This window comes from Sarcophilus harrisii, chromosome 4, assembly GCF_902635505.1.
Source record: "Sarcophilus harrisii chromosome 4, mSarHar1.11, whole genome shotgun sequence".
NCBI lineage: Eukaryota > Metazoa > Chordata > Mammalia > Dasyuromorphia > Dasyuridae > Sarcophilus > Sarcophilus harrisii.
This window is the reverse complement of record NC_045429.1, coordinates 279,753,664-279,774,226: the sequence shown is the minus strand read 5'-3', so window position 1 is coordinate 279,774,226 and position 20,563 is coordinate 279,753,664. Positions and strand designations below refer to the sequence as shown.

Genomic DNA, 20,563 nt, shown 5'->3' with positions numbered 1-20,563 from the left:
CTAGAGCCATGAGTAAGGCCCTGACCTCTCCTGGGTTCCTTATTTGTAAAATGGGACAAAAATTTCTTGCTTTGTCTATCTAATAGGATTGTTATGAGGGGAGCATTTGGGAAACAGAAAATTGCTCTATAAATGTGAAATATTAGAACTGTAATGAACCTACTAAAGGGTTGTTATACATTATCCTCCATTATATATTTCAGTCTTCATACTTAACAGATGCACTCATTGTACCAAACTGAATTACTATGCCCAAAGCAGAGAAACATTTGGGTAAAGGCATATTTAGCTATGTTAACTATATAATGATTTACAACATGAATAAAGAAATGAATGAGCTGAGGTTTTTAGGGGTTTTTTACATATTTATTTTAAAGTTATTTTTTGAACTGGGGTCTTTTTATTTGGAAAAAGTTGTTACTACATGAAACTATGTCCCTGATAGGAAATATGAATGTGAAACAAATACATACTTGTGAAATACAAACATACTTTCATTTAAAAACCAATGCAAAAACTCTCATTTTAATTTGGTAGGATTTTTTTAAATTATGTACAATAAGAAATCGTTACATAAATCCCCCAACATAAATTAATTGCATCCATGAGCATTGTGAAAATTTTATCATTCTAGTAATTATCTGGTCTTTACTACATTGTGTTTTCTTCTATTTTATATATCTCTAGCAGCTATTGGATACTCAACACTACACAAGTAGCAAATCATAGACTAGTTTAAACATACTTCATAGAGATGAGTTTTATGTCAAGTTCATTTTTGGCAGAACTTGAAAATTATTGCTGAATCCTCAAAAGACATTTTAGGAGTTGTTAGCATATGGCACTGAGAGTAGAAAACTCCATTTTTAGAAAATCTTCAATAACTTAGAGCTTAACAAAATTTTAAGTGTAAGTCAGACTGAATTCTTCATCCTCCTTACACACATCTTCTCTAGAACCATACAGGAGCGAGTGAGGAAGAGTCCTTGTCCCTTCCCCAAGAGCCCTTCCATGAAGCTATGATCTTCAGCAAATTCTTTGCTCCAACTTTGCCATATGAACTTCCAGCATGCAGATGTACATCATGGACTACCAAAATCTAACCTCAGATGGCCAACTTCTTCCTATGACATACTTAGTCAAAAAACCTAGAAGTGTGAGTTAATTAAAATAAGTTCTCATTCAAATTTGTCTTTTCAAAAAAACTGCAAATTTCATTTCAAATTCTAATAGTTTGTTCTCATAGTTATAATACTTGTACTTTTACTGATCAGTTTTCAAGATGGAATTTGATTTTGGATATAAAGAATTCAATCATTAAAGAAAGATTAACATGGTTACTCCAGCATGTGTTCACATTCACTATACTTCTCAACTCCATTGACAAACTTAAGTCCAAACCTTAATTTGTATGTACTCAAGAAAATAAAATGGGATAGAAAGACTCAAAATCCCAATTCCTAACTCCTTGCTCTCAGTTACAAACACTACATATAAAGAAGTTCAAACATTCAGCAGCTGCTTGCTACTAGCTCTCTCCCAAATCAGGTCTCAACACTTAATTTTTAGTTCCAATGACAAGTATTGATGTGTTATGATTAATTAACAAGCTACAGTTATTTACACTTTTACCTTTTAATATGCTGACACAATAGGAACTATTTCCTTTAAAAATCTGTATATAGAAATGTTCATTCATTTAAAATTGTACACACTATAATACAAATATCAGAGAAAAAATTCATTTGAATTTACAATCAAGTTGAGAAGCTTTTAACAACAGATACTCACATAACCCAAAGAGTAATAGCTGCAGTTTCTTCTTACCTGCTCTTTTTCAAGCATATCCGCTTTGCGAAGTATTTTCATTGCATATACATGGCCTGTATCTTTCTTCTGAACAAGTCTCACCTAAAGAATTGTAAAGGAAATACAAAATCACAACAAACCACAAAGTTAATTTTTAAAAATATTATAAGAAGTAATTTTAATATTTAAAGAGAAAATATTTGTCTTACATCTTCAGAGAAGAAATGCTATATTTACTTAAAATTCTGCCCAATCACTTAAAGTTCAACAAAAATGCTATACTCCTTGAAATATTCCCTGATCTCTTTTCTCCCTAAGCCTCGCCAGTGCTTTCCTAGAACTGGCATAGCATTGTGTTTTTTCCAGTTTTAATGGACATAACTATTATTATTATTATTGGTATCCAAATTATAATTATGATAAAGATCATGATTTGTTTAAATTTTTTCCTCCCCAATACTGCCTACTTGACAAAAAATCCATTTATCAGATACAAAAACTAACACATAGGAATTCTGGCAAATAAAATGAATTTCAATCACTTTTCATATATCTGCCTGACTAAAATCTAATTTGGGTTTTAAAGACTTCAAATAAGAATAGACCACCCTTATCCCCTAGACCAACTTATTTAATGATTTTTATCACTGATTATATCCTAGTTCATGTTCTTTGTTCCTGCCAAGAAGACTATTTTACATGTCTTGTGAATGAGTCTCACCACTCTGGGCTATTCCAAATGCTATGCTGCCTACCTGCAATATCTTCTCTCCCCCTTCCTTCTCCCCTCCACCAAACTATGGCCTTCCATATGGCCTTCAGGGACTGAAAGTAAGGATGGTTTCTTCTCTTTCCTATGGGTTAAATAACAAATGATTTCATTTCCCTACTATGACCACATGTAATTCTCTTCCATACATTCTATTAAGTAAGGAAATCTTACTGATTAAATGCTAATCTACTAGGTTGGGGAAGGGGGTTGGAAATGGGGAAATGCAGCACTACCATGAACAGCTCTGACCGAACACAAATGGCCACTATGACAAATGAGAATGAGTTTCTGGGAGCCTGAAGTAGTGAAAGAAAATAAAAGCCCAAGAGGAAACAGAGGAGTCAGAATGCTGACATGGGCAAAAGTAAGAAGCCAGTTGCTTTTCCAAGGCATGGCTGTGATAGTTGAATAATAAGAAAAACTGAGCACCATGGAATTAATATTTTTGCATTGTGGTGCTGGAAAATACTTTTGAGAGTCTCCTGGACAGCAAGGAGATCAAATCAGTCAATACTTAAAAGAAATTAATTCAGAGTATTCACTAGATGCTCAAATACGAAAGCTAAAGTTTAAATACTTTGGCCATATATTGAGATGAAATCATAAAAAAGACTCTGATATTGGGAAAGATTGAAAGCAAAAGGGAAAAGGAAAGGGAGATGATGATTGGGTGGATAGTGTCATGAAAACAATGAACAGGAACTTTCAAGAGACAGTGGAAGATAAAAGGGTCTGATATGTCTATGGGATCACAAAAGAGTCAGATACAACTGAACAAACTGATCAACATGACCCGGGGATGATAGACACAGCAATTCTACCTCCTGATTTATACCCTGTTTTCCCCCTACCCCTGATATTATCCTGTAAATAGCTTTGAAGCCCTTATGTACAACCATTATTATATTATATTTGTTGAGCAGTTGCATGTTTTTACCTCACCAAATGCTCCTCTGCCTATTACTTTCAAGGACTCGAAGTCTTCCAGTCCAAGTCTTGTTCTTTTTAATCGAAGAAACTCTGTTTCCTTCCGAGCATGTGCTGATCTCCTGAGTCGCTTCTAAGTGGTTAAATTAGGGGAATAAAATTAGAATTCTGCAACTTCAAACAAAATTTTCATTTACTACTGAACCATCTGTACATATGGACCAAGGGTTAATGTTCATTATCATTTTCAATCACCCCTCCCCCTGTTTTTTAGCAAAATAACAGTATCTCACATTGGGACACCTCATAGAGCCTTCGAATAACAAAGAACTGTGGGACACCTTAGAAATCCTAACATCCATCTTTCTCATTGTACTGAGGAGAAACAAGGGTTGCAAACAATATTTCCTCCTATTCTATGCTACCCAGAAAGTCTAAGAGAAATCCTCACAACACTCAATAAGCAACAAATTTATAATAAAACACATTAGAAAACAAGTTTAGAGACTAGACCTAACACTTTTAAACAACCTCTTTCAGGACTAAATTTATCCATTATATCCACATTTTCTATTTTTCTAATTAAAGGGTAAACAATGACAAACATTTCATTTACCTCAATAGGAAGTTAAAGAGACATCTGAAATCTGAAAACTTGAGTCCCAATGCCAGCCTTTATGCTACATGATGTTGACCACATCACTTCAGCACTCCAAGAGCTGCCATCTATCTGTCTGTGTGATGAGGACAAGTGCACAACTTGTCTGATTTCAGAGGAGGCTTGTTTTAAGCAAAATACGTGGCCAATTTTAAAACGCTATTGTTTTCTACACTCCATTCCCAAATATGTTGCTCATGAAGTAAGTGGTTAGGTTTTATATTCACAGGGCAGTAGGATGAGATATATCTCTGAGATGTTTTCTGATTCTAGGATTTTTCCAGTATGAGGTACTCCTTCTTCCTCAGCTCCTTCTTCTGTAGAGTTGGAATAGACTTTGTAGAGGAGCAAATTCAAGCCCAGAAAGGAGACATGACTTGCCTACTGATACACAGGTGGTAAGCAGAAAGGCTGAGAGATCTGACGCCAGATGATCTAACTAGAAATCCAGAGCTCTTTTCCCTGCACTATCCTGTTAATAACTAGGATTGTTATGAAGAAAGAACTTTGTAAATCTTAAAGATAAAAAAGTAAGCCATTAATCACAGGCTTATAAATCTGGAGCTGTGAGGGACCTCAAAGTTCTATCATCCAACTCTCTCTCATTTTACATATGAGGAAATTGAGGGTAAGTGGCTTCCCTCAAGTCACACAAGTATTAAGATCAGAGATGGAATTTGAGGACAGGTCCACTGACTCCAAATTAAATGCTTTTAGTTCTTTTCTAGTCTCTGTGGTTCATTTCCTTCTACTTGAATATTTCCTTCTACTCACTCTCACAAGAACAATTTCTTTACAATTATTCAATTTCATTCATCCCCATGTTTCCTTTTTCTGGCTTTTCTGATTTGCTTCAGCTCTCTATGTTGTCATTTGATTAGTCAAGTATACTTCTTCACCTCTTTCAGGTTTTTGGATGGAAGGAAAGAATTAATCATGTCTTCAGCGTTGTGTGTCTGAGGAACATTCAGTTTTGACTCAAGGCTCTTTCAAAAAATTCTATATGCCTGAGAAAAGCTTTTGCAAAATATGACTCCATTTTACAAATTTTAGTGCTCCCTCTTCTAGGAAATCTAACTATTTATTATCATACTTATTAAAGTCATTTTTTTTTTTTTGTCTTTGGATCCTCAATTAAATAAATCCCTGTATAAAGTACCATAGCTAAAAAAAAAAAAGTGTGACAGCTCAATAAATTCTTATTTCTCTGAATCAGAACACTATCTCCTCTAAAGTCCCCTTTAAGAACTTGTTTAACAATACATAATCTATTACATTGTTTTCAAAGGATATATTTTCAATCATTAATTACCTCTTCATCTTTTAAACCTTCTTCTTCCATCACTTTCTCTAGCTTCTTTTGTCTAGACACACATACATACAAAAGCAACAAAAACATGCTGACATAAGATTGTGAAATAACTTTTAGATGACATTCTTTCAAAACCCATAAGACTTCTAAATTAATTTTTATATCGTAAACTCAAATTTTTCACTCAGAAATACATTTACTACCCCAAAATGGGAAAGTTAATGCTTGTTAATTTTATGTTGTGCTAAAAGATACTAATTTAACAGAAAATCCTGTTCAAAATTAAAGTGTGTGTGTGTGTGTGTGCACGGGCGCATGAGAGTGTGTGTGTGTATGTGTGCGCACGCGTGTGTGTGTTTCAGAATTTCCTCTTCACCAAACCACAAAACAGCTGGTATTTGATAACCTTTCATAACAAGCATATGCACAAACATAAACTTATATACTCTTTCTCTCATAAAATGAAATCTACTTCCTTTATTTTCACATCTTCCTTCTCCTCAAAGCCACATCATCATTACCAAAGCAAAGAGAATGGTAAACAATAACTATTAAAGGCATCAGAACCCAGTCACTTGGGGGTCAAAAGGTGACAGTTTGGCACCACTCCCAGAATTTGAAGTTAAGGTGTTCCCATGATGCATAAGAAGAGATTTCATGTGATTTCATATCTTTATTTTGGAAATCTGTAGCCAAGTTCATTTGTAATCTCCAGGTTGATATTAATTAGTTCATACATAAGTGAATTAAAATCAACTGCCATGAGACTTACATGAACTGATGCTAACTGAAATGAGCAGAACCAGGAGATCATTATACACTTCAACAACAATACTATATGAGGATCAATTCTGATGGAAGTGGATTTCTTTGACAAAGAGATCTAACTCAGTTTCAATTGATCAAGGATGGACAGAAGCAGCTACACCCAAAGAAAGAACACTGGGAAAGGAATGTAAACTGTTTGCATTTTTGTTTTTCTTCCCGGGTTATTTATACCTTCTGAATCCAATTCTCCCTGTATAACAAGAGAACTGTTCGGTTCTGCACACATACATTATATCTAGGATGTACTGTAACCTATTTAACATGTATAGGACTGCTTGCCATCTGGGGGAGGGGATGGAGGGGGGGAGGGGAAAAGTCGGAACAGAAGTGAGTGTAAGGGATAATGTTGTAAAAAATTACCCTGGCATGGATTCTGTCAATAAAAAGTTATTAAAAAAAAAAAAAAATCAACTGCCATAATATTGACCTGCATAGGTTTTGAGGTAATTTAATTCATTTATTAATTAAATACTCTCTATGTGCTAAGCATTATACTAGACTTTGGTGACCACAAGGAGCTTACATTCTTTGATAGAAAACACCATGTAGATAATAGCAGTATCAGTCAACACAAGATTTAATTAAAATGAACACATTTATTATAAAGAAACATGGGGAAGACTTAAATGTATTGAGGCAAAGTAAAATCAGTAAAGTCAAGAAAACACTATATACAATGACTCCAAGAATGTAAAGGGAAATTAACAACAAAAATCAAAACTGAACACTATAACCATGAAGATTAAGTTTGGCCCTGAAGAGTTGAAGATTAGGTGTGGAACCCTACATGACAGCTGACACATTGGTTAGTCTTTCTGAACTGCTTCTTTCTTTTTTTCTTTCATTCTTAGAATAAAGGTAATATAAGGAGAAAAGCTATCAATAAAAAAGCTTAAAAGCAAAATAAAATCAATAGTTCTAGAAACTGCATTCTCAATCTATAAGATCAGCAGATCCAATACAGTAGATACCTTTCCTCTCTGGCAAGTGAATATTAGATACTCATAGCATCTCTGTTTCCTAACTTCCCACTTTCTTTTCCTAATTCTTGAATATCTTTTTGCATGTTTTTTTTTTCTTTTTTAGTAGATGATTTAGGAGATGAGGGGAATTTAAAAACTTACATTTCTTGGTAGCAAAAAAAAAAAAAGAACTGTATAAACTATATTAGTTTTTCTTTTCTCTATTAAAAATTATGCATTCTATTAAACAAACTGATATATTTTAAAGTTAAATTACATATATACATGTGTAAGTATCTATATGTCTATATATGTGTACACACACATATTTATATTTACATATAATTATATACACACACAATCTAATTTTTAGAGCATATTACTGATGGCTACCTATGTTTGAGGAAAAGTTATCACCAGCAAGAAGTTCTGCATCAGAAAATAATGATTTTCTAAATGGAAATGACAAAGAAACACCACCATCTGCTTTGATGTTACCCCCTAAGGACCATAGGACTCTTCCATCTGACTTGAAGCTGAAACCATCCATGTGTTGTCTTCCCTGTTAGAATGTAACTATCTTGAGAGTAGGAACTGTCTAGCTTTTTAATTTGTATTTCCAACCTTTAACATAATGCTTTGCATCTTCTAAGCACTTAGCAAATGCTTCATTCACCCATGTTCATTCAGTATAAAACTGGTCTGACAGTGAATTTTTCAGAATTACTTCTTTGGTACTTCAGAGATGGTGTGGGTTCTCCTGTTCATTAGTACAGATCTCATTTATGCCAAAAACATGTTTATGAATGGTCTGCATGAGAACTGTGATCACCTCTGTCTCTGAACTTATCTAGGCTGGTCCTCTGAGGACAAAACGGTTTGTCACTGAACCAACATCCTCAAAAATTTCCTTTCCATTTTGGTAAGACATTCTAGAATTTATGCTAAGATATATAAGTCCTCTAGTTACCAAAGTCACATTGTCATGCTACATTAAGGCATTAGGGGAGGACTTCTGTCAAAGTAATCAGGTTCTTTCATTATAGAAAGACACTAAGATCAAGAACAAATCTGTTTAAAATAGTATTCCTGAGGCAGCTAGGTGGCGCAGTGGATAGAGCACCAGCCCTGAAGTCAGGAGGACCCCAGTTCAAATCTGAACGTAGATACTTAACGCTTTCTAATTGTTATCCTAGGCAAGTCACTTAACTCCAATTGTCTCAGCAGAAAATAAAATAAAATAAAATAGTATTCCTTATAAAGCTTCAAGGACAACTAGGTAAACCAAGGATTGTTTCTATGGGCTCTTCTTATATATAATCTCCACTACTAGACTATAAGTTCCATGAAGTTAAAATGAAAACATCTAAATTTCTCTTCTCCAGGCTTTAAAAGTATCATGCTCTGCACACAAGTTGTAAACAAATTTACACATTTGATGGATAAGTCAATAAGTACATCTGTTTCCCAAAATGATCAAGGGAAAAGAAAAAGAACCTACATGTTCTAAAATATTTAGAGCAGCTCTCTTTGCAGTGGCAAAGAAATGGAAACTGAATGGTTAAACAAGCTGTGGTATATAATTGTGATGGAATACTACTGTGTTGTAAGACATGATGAGAGACTGATTTTAGGAAAACATTGAAAAACTTCATGAAATAATGAAAAGTGAAATGAGCAGAAGACAAAGCTGTACATGGGAAGAGCAATATCATTCAAAGAATAATATGAATAAACAAGTTATTCTAAATATAACTAAAAGAGAACTATGAACTATGAAGGAAGATGTTATCTACTTGCAGAGAAAGTATAAATAAAAGTATGCATAATGGCCTTCTTTAATGCAAGGTAGAAAGGGAGACAGTTTAAAACTTAAAATGTAACAAAATGAATTTAACTTAATTTGTAAAAATAAGTGGTTAAAACATAGAACTAGCCTTGTTATATGTAACCAAAATGATGGAATTTTGCTCTTATCACAAATGGTACTATTAAGCACTTCTGAAAAGTGCTGGACAGGCTAACTTTGCACTAAAGCCAAGATCATGGTATAAGAAGAAAACAACACTAAATAAGAACATTATCAGCCATCTAGATTTTTCCATCCAACTCCCCATTATCCAATTAGTTGCTAAGTCTCATCAATTCCACCTCCAGAGCATTTTACACATCTATCCCCTTCTATGAATTCACAAAACTTCTTTCCTAAATCTAGCCTTTATCACCTCTTACCTGGACTACTCTATTGGGCACTTAATTGGTTTTCCTGCTTCCAACCTCTTTCTTTTCCAACCCATCCTCCATATATAGTTGCCAAAATGATTTCAATTTCTAAGGCACTTATCTGACTAGGTCACTGTCCTACTCCAAAATCTTCAGGGACTCCTTAATGCTTGATGATAAAATACAAATTCTTCAATAACTTTAAAACCACTGTGTAACCCTTACATCTTAGTTTATATAGCACCTATATCCCAGTCAAGCTAGACTACTAGCTATTCCTCAAACTTAACATTTTATTTGCAGCTTCAGTCCATTTGCCAATGCAAGATGTACTTCTTCATGTACTTCTTCCTTATATCCACCTCTCAAAATTATTACCTTTAAGATTCAGCTTTTCTGTAAAACTTTCTTAAATTCCTAGCCCACCTCATTCTCAAATGTTCATGCTTTTTCATTTTCAATTTACATCATCTTTACCTATGTATAAACAGGCGTACACACACACACACACACACACACAATTTTACTAGTGAACTCTAAGAAACTGTTCCAATTGCTCAGCTGTATTACAATGTTTACTCAATGATTAATTTAAATCAAAGGCTAAGGTGTGAAAACCTTTTTGTTGTAAAGAGACATCTCATTGCTATTAGTTAGGTCTACAAATGATGATTATAATGGGTTTTTACTATGAAAATTTCATTTTGTGCTTACAACATATATCTTCAAATAAATATTTTTACCTCATCTCCCGTTCCTCATGTTGTGCAATAAGGTTGCTGTAAAAATTCTCCAAAGTCACTTTTGTCATAGTAACACGTTCCTTTGTATGATTACTCATGGATGAACAAGGTGTTGAGCCTGTCATTGCCATGGCTGCTGGAAAGAAAAATGGAGATGTTGGTTATTCAATTAATTTTGCCATTTCTTACTATGAAAATAACCATAAGATAAGAATCCTTCCAACTTCCAGAGTTAAGTTTATATACAAATTCAATTATCATAGACAATGAGGGATGCTAGCTATCTATCCCAGAATCTGCAATACACATAAAAAGATTCATAAAACTTCAGAACTCAAAGAAATCTTCATAGACAACCAGGATCAAACTTTTCATTTTACTGATAAGGAAGTCTGGAAGAACAAAGTGAATCAGGCAGGGTTCTACAGCTTCTCAGTGGCAGTTGGGGCCACAAAATACCTAGCTTTCCATCTACTCCCATCTCCACAACATCACACTTCTTACCATAATTTTGCAGAAAAAATGTCTAGCTTTCAGAAGCAAAAAATCAGGGATATTTTTCTTCTAAAATGAAAGCCATATTTTTTCCAGACAGTTTTGCCAACCAGTGTTCTTATTCTTTGCCAGATGGCTAAAAGAGTTCAACCTTTCCCATCTCTAGCACTTTACTCCTTCCCCCTCCCCCAAGCTTCCTCTAAATCAGCCTCCTTTCACTCCAACATAAAGGCGAAAAAGTGAAAACCAAGAGAGACTAATAGACAAATCAAGGGACGATTTAATGGAAAGCTTACTAGATTCCCTTCTGCCTCCAACCTTTTGGTTGTTTTTTTAAAGATAATTTGCTTTTTTAGATTAAGATTTAAAATCTAAAAAGTCAAGCATGAACATGTATTTGTTATAACTATAAAATAAAATGGTAAAGTTCACCAATTTTTTGAAACACAGGCAATGAACAAAGGTTAATTTCATAAAAGGAAAAAGATTCAAAACCCAGGCTCTAATGTGCCAAGATAAGCAATACATACAGGCTCCAAAATACTATAGATTTAATTCATCATAACATACCAACTTACATTTTTACAGAAGGGAAGTAAGTTCTAATGTTTTTCAGAGATCTACACTACCAGAAAGAATTTAGAAACCTCTGCTTGGTTTGTGAAGCTTGGGTGTGGTTCCTTATTTGTCACTCTTATGCCCTCTCCACCCACAATGAAAACCACATGTAAAACTACATTTTTGAGGAAAATTTTAACTCAGTCCTTTGTCTCTCTTTTTTTATAATTCAGAAGTGAGAATTGCATTTAATTGTACCTCTGTGTAGGGACTCTCCTGTCAGAGAATGTGATTAAAATTTTAGGCCCTATGTGCCTTTATTTGTTTTAACAAATGAAAGAAAAATCACAAAACTAAATAGTATCATTTTACTGTCAGGCCAGATTTTCCCCATTACTTCAGAGATCAGAGTTAAAGAACAAAGATGATACTCTTCAACATATGCGTAAGGGTCTAGACAAAAAGGAAAATAAAAGCAGTAAAATATTGATTTCAAGAAAAAAACTGCTATAGGCTCACATCATTTAGAGCTGGAAACCCAACTCCCCTTCTTCCCCCATATTTCAGAGGAGGAAACTAAAGCCCAGAGAAAAAGTGACTTGTCCAAGGTCATTAAGTCAGTAAGTGGCAGATTCAGTGCTTTTGAAACATCAGCTCCTCAATATTATTTTCTATATATTTTAAGCCAGCAGGAGGTTATATAAGGAAAAAAGTCAAACTTTTCTAAGCACAATGAATCTTCTAATAATATAGTTTCCAACTTTCAAACACAGGCTTCTTCCAGTTTTAAAGGCTACATTTTCACTCCCTTTGACCTTTCTTTAAACTTCCTCTTTCTACAATAGTAACATCGTTTAAGCTCAATCCTAATCATCTAGTAAAAAGATACTATTGCTCTGTATCAATTCACATATTCAGTGAGTAACTATTTCCTATCCCCACCTTGACTCCCCCAAAACCAAGAAAACTGCTCTGATTTTTATGCCAATGCATTTCCTCTTGCTTTTATGGACTAAATGTTTTCATTTAAAATTTCCTCATGTTCCAACTTGCAGGTCTTTGGTAGCCCTTGACCTTTTCTGTTCTAGGTTTCCCCAGGCTAGGCAGAATATCTCTAGTGCGACAGGAGATAAGGATCACTGAGAAGGAAAAGAGAAACCAAAAAATTAACAATTAAGTGGTAAGAATGTAACAGTAAAATTTTATTTTGAAAATAGCTTGAGAAACTACTACAGTTTAAACAGGAATAAACAAAACATAGCATGGTCTATATGAGTGATTCTTAGCCTAGATTTTAAAACCCCCAACAACTTTTCTTTGGTTATCTCAAAATAAATTATTTTTTTTAATTAATTTGTCTTTAAAGCCATGGTTGTTCAAAAGAAATTAGTCTTGTCATTCATATGGGAATAATAAGGCAGATTAAAGCCTTATATTGCCAACATTATAATGTGCAGTTTTGAAAAGCAATCCATCAAGATCATAGATCTGAAAGACTAAGAGTAAACAAGAAGTCTGATAGGATTTGAATAGGAAAAATAGCTAGGGCTACACCATACCTGGGAAAATATATAGCACTCTCATCTATCCCAAGCTGTCCCTTTCTCAAAAACTCATCTTTTTGTCATTAACATTGGAACATAAACACTTATCTTACCTAGTTGGGAATTATGCAATACTGTAAGAATCACATTGCAACTGACTTGGAAGAAAACAAAAAGTGGATGTAAGAAGGCTAACATGTAATGATCTGTTCAGGAGAAGCAGCCTTTTTAAAAAGCATTACCGAGGTCCTCTGAGACCAAAAAGAAGGTAGATTGGTCACATAGCAAGAAGTACCTGATACAACTGCATTTGTATCCATAAAATATTATGAGAATCAGAGAAAGGCTGCTGGTACTTTGGTGGAGGATTTATAGAAAGATGGGTGGGGGGGGAGGGGAGGGAATGACATAGGATTAGATAACTTGGAAGGGTGACAATGTGCATCAAAGGAAGTTGTCTGTCTAAAGCTTTCTAAAGCTCCTGGATCCACTAAGGGGCTTTGTTTTTTCAATTAAAATTCAAATTTCTTATTCTGTTTTTTTTTTTTTTTTTAAATGCGGCAATTGGAGTTAAGTGACTTGCCCAGGTTCACATAGCTAGGAAGTGCTGCCCCCAAATTCAGATTTCTTAAGAAATCTTTATACAATTTTTTTTTGAAAAAAAAAATCAGTGTTTTTTGAGGGGAGGAGGGTATTTCTTGAACATTTTCTCTTTCTTTTGGAAAAAAGTCAGGCATTTGAGATGGGGGGAGGATTTTCAATATGGTTTTTCCTTCTAGAGGAAAACAACTAACAATTGGTAACAACTTCAACAAACTTGATAATCACTGATACAGACAAATCCAAATGTTTCCATTCTGAACATTTAGATGAAACTATAAGGAAAATAATGAAGGAAAAACCCCAAACCCTAAAAGAGGTCAGCTCTAAAAATCAAGTTGGTTAGCACTGTCATGTTAGCAGAGATGGTCATTATATTAAACTTACTCTAAACATTTTTCCTAGCAACATCTTGTCTAACCCTGTGATTTATAAGAAGCTTTGTATGGTAGAGTAGAAAGAGTGCTATACTGGAAGTCAGCAAAAGTCTTAATCTGTCTCAGATTTTTATCAATATCATAGTTAAATTGATTGACCTGAGCCTCAATTTCAATATCTATAAAAAAAAGGGACTAACAACATAGGTTATTGTGTGAGATAATGTGAGATAATAAATGCTTTGAAAACTTAAAGTGCTGTATATTAGCTATTATTTTTAATAGCCAGGTAAATAAGCTTAATATTACCAACAAATTATGCAAAAGGAGAGAGGTAAGTAATATAAAAGAGATTTGGTGAGAAAGAAGAAAGGTCAGTCATGTACCGAATGTGAGGAATAATAGACAATCCAAAGTTACACTGGTACCTATTTTATATTATGAATCCTTTAAACCAGCATATTGGTGGGATATGTGGTACAACATAGCCAACACTTAATGAGAAAGGATGGGTAGGATCTGTATTGATGATTAGAGTACCCATATATAGTTCCACTGAAATTTTGAAAATGTCTCACTTAGATTACTATTTTGCATTTGAGGCCAATATTACATATACAAAGAATTATTCATCAAGTTAACTTGTCACTTAAATGTTTTATATGTGTATACTTATTCTCTTCTGATAAACAGTGGCTCCTACACAAAAGCACTCAAAAATTCTTGTTGATTTCTGGTTCTCTTATGTTAAGATGCTTGTGTGTGTATATAAAGATAATGGGGAAGAGAGCTAGTAGCTATAAAGAACCAGAGGACAGAATCCTTGCTCAGTCACACAAGTAAAAAGTAAGCTATTACCTAGCTGATTTAAGTTTATGTATTTTTTTTTAGATTTAGGGAATTTTTTTTTCCTATATAGATTAGATTGATTCAGAGTGTAAGTGACTGTTCCTTTAACCCATCCTTCTCTGGGAGTGATACAATAACAAACAAGGAAGATTGAGCATTTTCTTCATCCCAATGTTACCTTCTCTGTCTTTATATTCTGAACAAGAAGGGTTTCTCTTTCATTCACAGGAGGACCATTTTTAAAGTTTCTACTCTATGTGCTAGATACTTTGCTGAGAGATGGAGATCCAAAGATAAAAGAGTCCCTGTTCTCAAAATGCTTAAATACACATGGAAAAAGTAGCATGTAAACAGAGAAATTAAAACAAACAATTTTGAGAAATTGCAATCCCAATCTACAAGACTGCCCTCTGAATCACATGAAAAGTGGATGCCCTTCTCCCCTTCCTTGTTTTTAGCTTTTAAAAATCCTTTGAGTTTCATTCCTTACTGGGGGTAGGGACTACCTTTTCTATACACTTTCTACTACTCCACCTTCGCTCAATATTTTATCTGTATTCTCTCCTCTGTTCAGAGATTCAAATCCCAGGTCTGGCACTGAGTAGCTGGTAGAGTGGCAGAAACACTGAGTGTAGTCAGAAGATCTAAATTCAAATCAGCTTCTGCCACTTACTACCTGTGTGACTTTAGGCAGGTCATCTAATCTCTCCAAGCCTCATTTTCTTCATCTGTAAAATATGAGAATTGGATTACATGATCTTTAAGATCCTTTTCTGCTCGAAATCTGTGCAAAAACCTTTCTGTGCCTATCACCACATCTAAAAAATGGAAATTATACCTGTACCTTTTACCTAAGAGTTGTTTACAATAATGTACGTTAAAAACTTAATAATGATCGACTGTTATTCTATTTTCTTTATCTTTTTAACAAAATCAACTATTATCTTTATAGCTGTAAAACATTGTTCCTTACTGTATTATTTCATCACAGCCATTCCTACCTTCCCTTATCCTCTTAATCAAAACTCTGGTATTCTAAAAATTAACAGGATATTTAGGAAGAAATAGGCAGTCTGAAAAGTACCAAGGCTTGGGAGGGAGGAAGAAAGTTTGAAACATTCCTTTTCCATTCAACCTGGAAAAGGGAAGGGGATTAAAGGTACTATAAGAAGACTCGGAAATAGAGACACAGATTAGCTTAAAATATGGAGAGAACAGAGAAAAAAAGAACAGGGTATTTACTCCCTTCCAAAGGATTCAAAGGTATGGAGGAGTTGGAGGGAGGAATACAGAATAAATGAGGATTTGGAGAATAAGGGGAATAGCATACAGGGGATTTCACAGATGGGTTAGGGACTAGGCCTTCGGTTGTTGAAGGGACAACAAAGAAGTTATTCTGCAAGGAAGGCATTGGAAGAGGAAGCAGTTGGAGGGTTTGCAGGGGAACAGAAGGGTCAGGGACGGGGCAATGAGGAGAGAGCGCAAGAGCTTATCAGATACAGAGATTAGACAGAGGGAAAGGAGAATTCAAAAGGAATTATGGGGTTGTTCAGAGAGGAAGATTGGGAGGGGAGATTCTAAATGAAAAGCTCAGGATAAGAAGGAAGGTGTGCATGAAAGGTGAGAGGAAGGGGTGCCTAGGAAGCGGTAGTATTTTTAGGAGGGGATAAATAGAAGATACAGACTTGGAGAACTAGTGGGAGGTGGGACTGGAGAAGAGGAGGAACGGAAGATTTTATAGAAGTGTTCTTCCCTCAGAGCGGGGAGCAGCGGTTGGGGGGTAACTGGGTAGGCAGGAGAAATTCTGGGAACGGGTACGCTTCTGGGATCGGGAGGGTGGAGGAATAGGCATGCCTAGGAGGAGGGGACGAACCTTAGGAAGCGTTTTGGGGAGAGTTGGACAAGGACTGGGAGAAGGGAAAGCGGGGAGTGGGAGTTACCTGTGGGGGAGGTGGTAAGTGTGGGTGAGGGAAGGCAGAGGTTTGGGGCGGGGCAGGGCAGCGAAGGGGGAGAAGTCAGGCAGAGAGAGCTTGAAAGGGGAGGCCAGGGAAGTAGCAGAGGGGGGATTGGGGGGAGGAGGAGGGAACACAAGCTAGAGCAGGACCCAGACGCGGACGGTGAGGAGGGCGGGAGCAAGGAGCTGAGGGCGAAACTCTGGCGGCAGGTGGAAGGAGGGGAAGCGCTGAAGAAGGAAGGCGCAGGGCTGAGGGAGAGGAGAGGCTGCGGATGGAGGGGAGCGGGGAGAGAAGGGGCAGGACTGAAAGAAGCGGAGGGCAAGGGCAGGTTTGGGAGGGGACACCGAGGACAGGGGGGAGAGGGAGGGCGCAGAACTGGGGAGGTTAGGAAAGGGGCAGCCAGGGTGAGGGAGGGAGCAGGGACGGGACGAGAGGAAGGTAGGGGCCGGCTTGGAAGGGACAAAGAAGGGAGTGGGAGAGAGCCGGGCTGGGAGAGAGGGAAGCTGAAGGTGGGTCTGGAACGGAGGGGCAGAGGTGGCTTCAAAGGGGACCAGAAGACGGAGGGAAGAGAGCAGGACTGGGAGAGGGGAGGGTGAGGCGGACTCGAAAAGGGACGGAGCCGGAGGAGGAGGGCTCGGGGCTTGCAGAAGCGGAGGTCTGGGACGCGAGGCGGGGTGACAAAGAGAAGCCGCTCACCAGAGACCGCCGGGCCGCAGGATCGAGCCCCGGCGTCGGTGCCTCCCAGCTGGCTTCGTTGTCAGGCCGAGACCCCCGGCGGCTGCCAGCCTGCCGGAAGAGGGGAGGAGCCTCTCGTCGGCCGTTCGGGGAGGTCCTCCGCAGAAGGAGAAAAGAGGCTATTGGGGAAGGCGAGGACAACAGGAAGCGCCTCTAACTGCCGGAAAAAGACGGCGGCGGAGAAGGTCCAAGACTCCCTCCCCGGGGGCGGCGGCGGCGCTTCAGGCTCGGAGAACAGACGGAGGTGAGAGGGGTAGAGGGCGGAGGGGCCCGAGGACGGGGTGCGCATGCGCGGCCCCGCCTCCGCGAGCTCCTCTTCCCGCCGCGGGCGGGGGGGGGGGGGGGGTGGAACGTTCCTGGAAGAGGCTGCGGCTTCGGCGGCACATCTGCACGTGGCAGTAACCTTGGGCCCCCCTCTTCCCCTGTTTTTGTAGCGCTTGGGGTCGGACTGAGCCGCGCTTGTATCCGTGAATGTAACGAGTTCCCTCCTTCCTGAAGCGCTCCCCGGCAGCTCTCCGCGGCGGAAAGGCGCTTGTTAGCAAACAGGAAACTTGGTTCCGATTCCCGGCCCCGCCCTTCGGGGCGAGCATCTATTAAAGCGCCTCCCGGGCTCTTCGCGAGGGGTTAAACTTGTGAGGGCTGAAAGGGAAGCGCAAACGTCGCTCCTGCCCGCTGGGGAGTCTCGTTCCCGCGGAGAGGCGTGATGTAAACAACTGTGTACCGGAAACATAGGGAGGGTGCGCTGGCAATGGTCGCGCGGGAAGGCGCCTGCAGGGGGAGCCTTTGCTGGCGGGGTGAGGAGCGGTCGCCTTCCGGGCAGGGGGACAGCCGTGTGAGGGGTCGGAGCCAGCCGGCCAGCGCCGCTGCGTGGGAGAGAGAGTGGTTAGCGGAAGAGGGGAAAGGCAGCAAGGAGCCGGGTTATGAAGGATAGACGTGTTTTCCATTTGATCCTGGAGGTGACGGACAGGGAACTACTGAAGTATATTGAATTGGGATGGGGGGAGCGACGGCCAGACCTGCTCATTAGAAAAACTAATTCGGTGATTGAGACGCCTGACCGGCGCGGGACGAAGGAGAAAGGGAACGATTTATTTAGTTTCCTCATCTGTAAAATGAGCCGGAGAAGGACATGGCAAAACCGTTACAGTTTCTCTGCCAAGAAAAACGCCGAACGTTGTCAGGAAAGTCCAGTATGACTGAAGCGACCTAAGAAATGCCGCAAAATAAGAAGGCGGGACTCGTTTAAAAAGAGCCTGATGTTGGGAAAGATTGAAGGCAAAACGAGGAGGGAAGTAATGGCAGAAGATGAGTAACATGAACCGTGAACTTAGAGAGAGAAGTTCTAGCTTGAGAGCTAGTGGGAGATAAAAAAAGCTTGGTATGCTTGGTCCTTGGGGTCATAAAGAGCGAGCCAGGACGGAGCCACAAAATCAAGGTCACATGGTGCTGGGCTTTGGGCTAAGAATATAAATAAATACAAAAAGGCAGACCCTCCCCTCGTGGAGTCTACCTTCTAAAGGAGAGCATACAAAAGGAAGACTTGAGGCAGAAAGACCAACAAAAGGCTATTGCAACGGCCAAGAATTGTGATCAGGCTCTGTACCTAGTGATGGTACCAAAGTGTCAAAGGAAAGGGGCATAACTTAATTGATAACATATAGAAATTATGTGCAATCACCTGCATTTTTGATTTCCTTCACAAGCTAATTGTACAATAATTCAGAGTCGGATTCTTTTTGTACAGCAAAATAATGTTTTGGTCATGTATACTTATTGTGTATCTAAGTTATATTTTAATATATTTAACATCTACTGGTCATCCTGCCATCTAGGGGAGGGGGTGGGGGGGGGTAAGAGGTGAAAAATTGGAACAAGAGGTTTGGCAATTGTTAATGCTGTAAAGTTACCCATGTATATATCCTGTAAATAAAAGGCTATTAAAAAAAAAAAAAAAAAAGAAATTATGTGCAAACTACTCGGCTAAGTACTTTACAAATAGTATCTCATTTGATCTTCACAACAACTCTGGGACTTAGGTGCTATTAATATCCCTGTTTGCAGTTGAGGAAACTGAGACAAACAAATGATTTGTTTAAGATTATACAGCTAACAAGTATCTGAGTCAAGATTGAACTTAGGTCTTCCTGTCTCTGGCCCAACCTCACATAGGAAAGATATCCTTCTTTGCTCTGTAATGTGAGGGACAGCGGGGCCTAGTAGATGAACAGCTGACCTGAGAATCAAGAAGCCAGGGGTTTTAGTCCCATCTCTACCCCATACTAGTTGGGTAATGTTGGGGAAGTCACTTAATCTTTTTTTTTTTTTTTTTTTTTTTTTGCCTACAGACACTTATGTTTAAAGTAATAAGCCCTTTAGTTGTAGCATCAAAACAGGATCCATGTTGCCCCCAGCGCTGAATAAGTCTCTACAAAGGAGTAGGATGGAGATATCTTTTCATTTTCTTCTGAGCCATGCTTAGTTTTTGTAATTTTGCAACATTCACTTTTGATTGTAGGTATGTGATTGTTCTGTTTACTGTAGTGCCTGGCCTGTGGTCAGGAAAACTCAACTTTCTGAATGCAAATCTTATCTCAAACACTTACTAGCTATGTGACCCTTCAACCTGTTTGCCTCAGTTTTCTAAGACAATGTGAGCTGGAGAAGGAAATTGCAAACTACTCTAACATCTCTGCCAAGAAAATCTTAAAATCTTAAATGATTGGATGACAATAAAAAGTTATTGCGTATATTTTTTCTTATATGCTTACTTCATGTATCAATTCATATAGATGTGTCCATATTTCTCTGTATTCATCACATATATACAGCATAGTAATATTCCATACTATTCCATCATATTCATAATATCACAATTTGTTTAGCCATTTCTCCTTCTATAGGTATCTGTATTATTTCCAATTTTCTGCCATCACAAAAAAGTACTATTGTAGATATTTTGAATGGGGATTTTCTTATCTATGGCCTCCTTGGGGTATATACCCAATATTGGAGTCTCTTGGTCAAAAGATAATGGACATTTTAATCACTTTCCTTACATTACTCTAAGTTGCTTTCCAAAGTGGACATACTGATTCACAGTACAAGGTATCTTTTTACCTTGCTTTGTGTCCCTGGAGCTTAGCATAGCACAGTGTTAGGTGCAGAGAAGCACCTAAAAAATGTTTACTGACTGATTGTTATAAGATACAGCCTTGA

General features: G+C 37.8%; 1 protein-coding gene across 2 annotated transcripts in view; it reads right to left on the bottom strand.

Annotated features, from left to right (window-relative positions):
• Window positions 1–17,583, bottom strand: part of STK38 (serine/threonine kinase 38) — a 37,810-nt gene extending 20,227 nt beyond the window's left edge. Inside the window, exons 1-5 of one of the 2 annotated variants that reach the window (XM_031964974.1) lie at window positions 17,309–17,583; window positions 10,235–10,370; window positions 5,479–5,530; window positions 3,519–3,641; window positions 1,828–1,911 (exon numbers count right to left, since the gene is read on the bottom strand). In XM_031964974.1, coding sequence (XP_031820834.1) covers window positions 1,828–1,911; window positions 3,519–3,641; window positions 5,479–5,530; window positions 10,235–10,365 — 390 coding nt within the window. In that variant the 5' untranslated portion in view covers window positions 10,366–10,370; window positions 17,309–17,583. The remainder of the gene's footprint in view (window positions 1–1,827; window positions 1,912–3,518; window positions 3,642–5,478; window positions 5,531–10,234; window positions 10,371–17,308) is intronic. The other variant, XM_031964973.1, reaches the window with a different exon arrangement.
• Between the last annotated feature and the right edge of the window lie 2,980 nt (window positions 17,584–20,563).